The following is a 7,082-nucleotide window of genomic DNA, read 5'->3' as shown; positions in this document are numbered from 1 at the left end:
TCTCCCCACCCCCAACCAGCCCCTTCCCTCCCTGGATGGGCTCAGATATGGGTGCTGGGAGCAGGTTGCAGGCCACCTCTCTCTATCCATTGAATAATTATGTTCCATATAAAAATAGATCTGTAGAGGGCTCCCAGGGAGCCATCAGCCCACATCACACCGGCAACCTGTGCGGGGCTGAGGCCTGGGACCCGTCAGGAGGCTGGGACCTCACTCCTCACGGGAAGGGAGGTCTACCCTGGACACCGAAGTCCTGCCAAAACAGCCAGAGGACTCTGCAGAACAGCTGGTGGCGGGGGGACACCCTGGCCCCCAGAGCATGACTGATGCAGCTGCAGATGGGGTGAGGCTCCCTCCATCAAGACGGGGTGCTGGTGTGTCCTTTCCAGGCTCTCCTGGGGGCAGTGGGGGCAGAGTCTGGAGGGCACTGGCAAGGGACCCTCCAGCTTTGTCCAAGGTAGAAGCAGTGTCTCAGCCTACCCTGGCACCCCCAGGACACTGAGCCAAGACAGGTGCTCAGGAGATGGAGAGCGGGGCTGGGGGACTCCTGCCCTGCTGGCAGGATGAGGCTAAAGGCACTGTTGGGAGGCCCCACCCCCACCACGGAACACTCCCAGGGATGCACTGCCTCCTCCTCCCTCCAGGATGCTCTGCAGGCCCCTCTGCTTGGACTCCTTTTGTCCTAGGCCCTCCATCAACCTTAAGATCCCTCCCCCGGCTCCTCCAAGGTCTCATTCAATGGATGCATCAGACTCAGCCAGGGAACTTTCCCAGACACCCGTCCATATACACACATCAAGAGTGCCCGTCTGCCCCTCCAGCCCACCAGCCCTCAGGCCCCAAGGTCTGCCAGCAGGGGGCGTGCACCACTTCCTGGAGCCTGAGCTCATCTCCCTGCCTTGTCTGGCCCCTCCAAGGGCTGGCTGTGTCTCCTTCACCCCTTCCTGTAGCCCTTGAACCCTTCCCACCCCATCCCATCCCACCCACACATAGCCACACCCCAGAGCAGGTGTATGTCGGGGTGACCCTATCCAGGGCCAGTTGCCTTCCTGCTGTCCTACGAAAGCCCTGGCCTCATGATCACCCCCACCTCCAGGAAGCCCTCCTGGATGAGGAGGTCTGGAGTCAGCTCAGCGCAACCACTCCTGCCAAAGCTCTGCAGAAGAGGACCCAGAGGGAAGAGGCATTTCATGTGGGCTGGGTGGTACAGGGGATGAAGTTTCCAAAAGAGGGGTCACCTCAGAGTACCCCTGGGCTGCCTCAGGGAAGAGTGTTGGTAACACACAGAGGACCAAGGACTCTCCAGAGCCACACTCTGGATCAGGAATTGGGCCCATGGGCTCAAGCCCAGCTCTGGCCCAGATTCCTCACTGAGCCTTGGTTTTCCCGCCTGTATGGTAAGGACTGAACTGGTCCATTAGAGAAGCTCCTTCTCTGAGAGTCACTATCCCCAGGGCTGGGAGCAAAGCTCTTGGAATTCCGGGCAGAAAACCTCTATCCTCGTGTTCCTCCCAGATGTCCTGGCCAGTGAGTTTATAAAAGGAATGCAAAGTAGTCGGGGACGCCTAGTGGGACCTCAGGAGAGCACCGGGACCCTCACCCAGAATGGTCTGCCCAAGGGTGGGGGAAGCAGAAATCACCTCCTGAGTCTGGGATCCTCAGGGTTCAGCCCCTGAGCTCAGCACCACCTCTGCCCACCTGGGTCTCAGGACCAGGGTCCAGACATGGCCCAGCTGGACCACAGGGAGCTGAAGAGCCACGGCCCACAGGATGGGTGGTCCTTGCTAGGTCCCAGAGCAGCCCATCCCTCGGGGACCCATGCTGCCTGCTGGTCTGAGGGAAAGTGCAGCACCCTTTGGGGTGGGCCCCAGACTGCAGTGGGTGCGGAAGACAGAAGGGCATGAACCAGGCCATTTAAAGCTATGTCTTCCTCGCTGCCCCTGCCCACCTTGGTCTCTGTGACCCTGTATTTCCTCCCACTGTTATCTCAGGGGTCCTCCCCAGGATTTGAACCTTTTTTCTAGCGGGGGACTGAGTCAGCCAAGGTGCTTAGACAGGGGGCAGTGAGGGGAACAGGCAGGGAAGTGGGAAAGACTGCGGCTCCACGCAAGCTCTGGGCTCTCCCCTCTGCACAGGTGGAACACAGCCAGCAGGGGTCCTGGGTGGGGCTGGGGGCTGGTGGCCCCCCTGGGGTCCGGGCCAGAAGAGTGGGGCTGCTCACACCTGTACCCCCCGGCCCTGCAGCTGGAGTACTCGGGCCCGCAGGGCGCTGATCCCGCTGAGGAGGTCCTCCTGGTGTTCCACCGATGAGATGCCCAGGCTCACCAGGTCCCTGGAAAGAAGGCTGGTCAGATCTAGCTGGCTCATTCCGTCTTCTCTCCCTTCCACTCCACCCCCCAGGGAACAACCCAGAATGAGGACAAGCTGGGCCTCCCATGCAGGCAGGGGCAGGGCTCCCCGGCTCCTCAGACTCACTGGGCAGTCATGGCGGCCACAGCCTCCAGGCTCCCATAGCCCGCAGCAGTGAAGCTGTCTTTGTAGCGGCCCAGGTCCAGGGCCTCCAGCCACGCGCCCACGGAGCCAAAGGAGGGGAAGGTGGAGAAGGCACGGTCCGCCAGGGGCGTGGGAGGCCTGGGGCAGGGGGTGGAAGAGCTGTGGTCAGTTGACAGTAGGGATCTGGGGCTCAGACTCAGTCGCTCTCCTGGGGAGCAACCATCTGAGAAAGGACAGGCGATGTCATCTGAGGACAGGCTGTCTGAGAAGATGACTGAGTCCCAGGGCAGGCCTGGCTCACACAGGGTTCCAGGTGTTCTCAGAGCCAGGCGGGGGTTCACGGCGCTAGGGCAGGTGGAGACGCTGTATAGGAGCCAGCTAAAGGCACCGGGAGGGTCTGGAATGGTCTAGGGTAGGGTATACGCAGGCAAGTTGGGGAGGTGACTTGTATTATCCGAACTACAGATTTGTTAGGACTATCACCACACTTACTTACATGGTCACTGTACCCGGGATACGTGGGGCAAAACCCAGGACAAGCAGAAATGACTGAGATGAAAGGCTGTAAGTGCCTAAGGCATCTACCTGGGGCACCTACATGGGGTGGGAGGGCATGCATGGACAGGCGAGAGTTCGGCTGTGTTGGCACAGTTGGGAAGGCACCTGGGACAGGTGAGGTGATGCTGTACCTGGCACAGGTGGTGTCAGCACACTTCGGGGGCTCTGGGTCCTGCATCATCTTGCTCAGGAGGCCGTGGATCTGGGAGAACCTGGGCCGCTCACCCGGGTCCTTCTGCCAGCAGGCAAGCATCAGTCGGTGCAGCGGGGAGGGGCAGTTCCTGGGCGGTGGCAGCCGGAAGCCATCCTCCACGGCCTTGATCACCTAGGCCGTGGCGGCAGTGGGGGAGTGGTGGGCAGACAGGAGGTTTTAGGGCCCCCAGTACACACACTTACCCCATCCCCAGGAAGACTCAAATGGTGGCCAGGCAGGGACTGGAAACAGACAGTAAAGAAGGGCCTGGGGCTAGGAGGACAAGGGTTCATGGGCAGAGGTCAGGGACCTGGGGCCTGAGGTCAGAGGGCAGCAGGATCGGAAGGCCAGGCGCTGGAGCCACCGCAGCCACTCACATCTTGGCCAGACATGTCCCAGTAGGGCCGCTCTCCGAAGGCCATCACCTCCCACATGACGACACCGAAGCTCCACACGTCGCTGGCGGAGCTGAAGTGGCCAAACTGGAGCGTCTCGGGGGCGGCCCACAGCGCTGGGCTCCGGCCACTCTGCGGGCAGGCGGGCCGGCCGCTCAGGGGCAGGAGGGGCTGGAGTCACAGCCAGCGTTCCCCACCCGCAGAGCGCCTCGGGGTCCCGCCCCACCTGCCTGCCTGCAGCTGCTCATCTAAGGGAGAACCCACAAGGGGGCCGCAGGCGAGGCCCATGCTGGCGTGGACAGCTGGAGGGAGGGATGGGAGTGGGGGAGAAGGGGGACGCGGGGAAGGGCTCCCTCACCATGGTGGTGTAGACCGCCTCTGCTCGGTCCCGGGGGCCCCGGCCGAAGCCAGAGATCTTGCAGACGAGCTCGCTGCTGACCAGCACCCGGCGTGCCGCCAGGCCCCGGTGGATGTAGCCCATTTCCGACAGGTACTTCATGGCTGACGCCAGGCCGGGCAGCAGCCCCATCAGCTGCGTGGCCACCAGCTGGCCCTCATGCCGCTGGGAGGGAGGAGGAGATGGAGGCCGGCTGCACCCTCGCTTCCCTGGTGCTGTGTGACCCCAGGGAAGTCACTGGCCTTCTCTGGGCTTCAGTTGGCTGCATCACCTGCCAGGTCAGCCTGGCCAGAGGGCATCTCTACAGAGGATGAGGCCAACCCCAAGTCCCACCAAAGGGAAAAGTGAGGGACCAAGAGAACCTCAGTCATCGGTACCCCCTGGGGCCCAGGCCACTCACCCTGAGGAAGCCATCCAGGGCCCCTTGGCCCATGTATTCGGTGACAATCATCAAGGTGCTTCCTGTGCTCAGGGAGGGGGACATATATGCTCAGGTGTCTGCTGCCCTCTGTGAGCACACGTGCCCCCAACTCCTCGCCCCGCGCCAAGGTGGCCAGGACCAAGGCCCAGCTCCCTGAGTCTCGCCCCTCTCCTGCCTGCCCTCTTCTGCTGAACAGCAGGAGAGGCGGCGTCTGAGGGGGCAAAGGCCAGGGTGAGGATGTGCAGCAAGTTAGCTGCGGAAATCACCAGGGATGCACTCCCAGAGTGTCACCACATAGCCAGAGGCCACGCAGGGTCAGAGGCCACCTGAGTCAGTGATAGAGAGCTGAGCTGCTCTCCCCACGCTGGGCCGCGTCGGGCGCCCTCCCAAGACTGAGCAGAGGGCCTGGGGGCGTGGCGCACCCCACTTCCCACACCACGGACTCCTCCCTCTCCCACCCACCCACACTGGTGGAGCACCAGCCTTACCTCGGGTGACCACGCCCTCCAGTCGCACCACGTGGCTGTGGTCGAACTGGCCCAGGGTGAGGGCCTCGGCCAGGAAGCTGAGCCTCTGCGAGTCGGAGCAGCCCTCCCTCAGCGTGTGCACGGCCACAGGGAGCTCCTGGCGGCCCGGGAGCTGCAGGCAGCCGCAGCACAGCTCCCCAAACCGCCCTGGGGGAGAACAGCACCTCAGACACCCACCGGCGGCCGCGGCCTCGGCCAGCCCGGGCAGGGTGAGCAGCCTCTGGCTCACGGGCCCTTTCTGGCCTGGGACTCGGGGCTCCTGAGTTCAAATCCTGGTGAACTGAGTACTGACCGTCTGCTCTGCCCCTCCTCTGGCCTCAGTTTTCTCCTCTGTGAAATGCGGAGTCCTCCCTGCCTCCCGTGGTGGGAAATTTCAAAGCCTCAAAGGAAGGACTATGCGCGTGCCAGCACATTAAAGGCGTGCTGGGAGGCCATGGCATCTACTCTACCACGCTGCCCCTTTCCAGCCTCTGCCCAGTGAGTCTGCCGACAGGTAGGGTAGAGTGCTGGGCTCCTGGTCAAAGTGCTGCCTTCTCAGCGCAGGGGCAGAGGGCTTGCAGCCACGAAGGAAGGAAGCCAGGGCACTGATGGTGAGAGAGCACTCACCCGCTAGGAGCCAGGCCCTGGGCTAAGCGCTGGGACGCTCCCACAGCATCTCTGAGGCAGATATCATGCCCATTTAACATACAAGAAGCTGGGGCTCAGAGCAGAAGACGGACGAGCCCCTGGTCAGTGGCAGAGCCAGGGCTAGAACTCAGGTATGCCTGGACCCCAAGCTTGCAAACACCCCTCCCCATCGGGCCTTGAAAGCCTGGGACCAAACTTCTGCCAGTGGCAGTCTGCAGAGCCAGCTCTGAAAGAGCCTGAAGGGAGAGAGCTCTGACCTTGGGGGCAGGCAAAGGGTAGGAAGGCAGGCTCACAGATTCCTCTGCCACTTCCCTCCCTGGACCCTGGTGGGCAGAGGCCCAGCTTGATGTGGAGGCGGGGGCTTCCTGGACAGCATGGGGACTGGGTGAAGGCCAGGCCTGCAGAGATGGCGGCGGGACTTGGGGTGGAGGCAGGCTAACAGGATAGCGGTGGGGTGGGATGTAGGAGGGGCTTCCAGGGAGGGCTAGCAGCGGGTAGAGGAAGGGCGCTCCCACAGACAAGGATTCCCCGGGTGCCCAGTTTGCCTGTTCCAAGGCTCTTCTCCAGCGTGACGCTTTTCGCATCCAGCTCCTTGGCAAACAGATGCACGGCCTGCAGCGGGTCCCCACAGCTCTGGGGATCTACGAATGTGCGGCGAGTTGGGACTTTGACTGGCAATGAACAGAAAGAGACGGGAGTGAGGAAAAGGGCCTCCGTGCTTGGAGCAGTGGGGTGGGGGAGGGGAGGTATCCAAGGGCTGAGCACCATAGAATTGATGCTTTTGAACTGTGGTGTTGGAGAAGACTCTTGAGAGTCCCTTGGACTGCAAGGAGATCCAACCAGTCCATCCTAAAGGAGATCAGTCCTGAATGTTCATTGGAAGGACTGATGCTGAAGCTGAAACTCCAATAAATACTTTGGCCACCTGATAGAAAAAACTGACTCATTAAAAGACCTTGATGCTGGGAAAGACTGAAGGCGGGAGAAGGAGACGACAGAGGATGAGATGGTTGGATGGCATCACCGACTCAATGGATATGAGTTTGAGTAAACTCCAGGAGTTGGTGATAGACAGGAAAGCCTGGTGGTGCTGCAGTCCATGGGGTTGCAAAGAGTCGGACACAACTGAGCAACTGAACTGAACTGAACTGAAGCAAGGGGAATCAGGAAGAGGACTGAGGAAGTAAGGTGAGGTGGTGCCCGCCCCGCCCCGGGCCAGGCCCAGACAACTCACAGTGGAAATACAGCTCCTCCTCATCATGGGCGTCCCGACCTCCTTTGCCATAGCTGCAGGGCCTGGGGTAGGGGGTGAGAGTAGGGGTGTCCACAGTCATCCTTTGAGCCAGGCTGTCCCAGCCCTTCCCATCTTACCAGCACCCAGGGTGGCACCTCTTTGTCCCTCCAAAAGGACAACGTCTGTGCCCCAGGGGAGGGACCTTCTTGTCCTGTGGGTCTGGAAGCTTCTTCCCCC

At 61.7% G+C, this 7,082-nt stretch overlaps 1 protein-coding gene across 1 annotated transcript in view; it reads right to left on the bottom strand.

Moving 5' to 3' along the window:
• Positions 1-2,217: 2,217 nt before the first annotated feature.
• EPHA10 (EPH receptor A10) overlaps positions 2,218-7,082 on the bottom strand; it is a 40,805-nt gene continuing 35,940 nt past the window's right edge. Inside the window, exons 9-17 of the mRNA XM_068965818.1 lie at positions 6,846-6,907; positions 6,157-6,282; positions 4,946-5,131; positions 4,437-4,498; positions 3,998-4,201; positions 3,622-3,771; positions 3,183-3,376; positions 2,476-2,631; positions 2,218-2,332 (exon numbers count right to left, since the gene is read on the bottom strand). Coding sequence (XP_068821919.1) covers positions 2,218-2,332; positions 2,476-2,631; positions 3,183-3,376; positions 3,622-3,771; positions 3,998-4,201; positions 4,437-4,498; positions 4,946-5,131; positions 6,157-6,282; positions 6,846-6,907 — 1,255 coding nt within the window. The remainder of the gene's footprint in view (positions 2,333-2,475; positions 2,632-3,182; positions 3,377-3,621; positions 3,772-3,997; positions 4,202-4,436; positions 4,499-4,945; positions 5,132-6,156; positions 6,283-6,845; positions 6,908-7,082) is intronic.

This window comes from Capricornis sumatraensis, chromosome 2 (genome assembly GCF_032405125.1).
Source record: "Capricornis sumatraensis isolate serow.1 chromosome 2, serow.2, whole genome shotgun sequence".
Classification (NCBI taxonomy): Eukaryota; Metazoa; Chordata; class Mammalia; order Artiodactyla; family Bovidae; genus Capricornis; species Capricornis sumatraensis.
The sequence above is the reverse complement of the archived record's forward strand: the minus strand, read 5'-3'. Positions and strand labels throughout refer to the sequence as shown.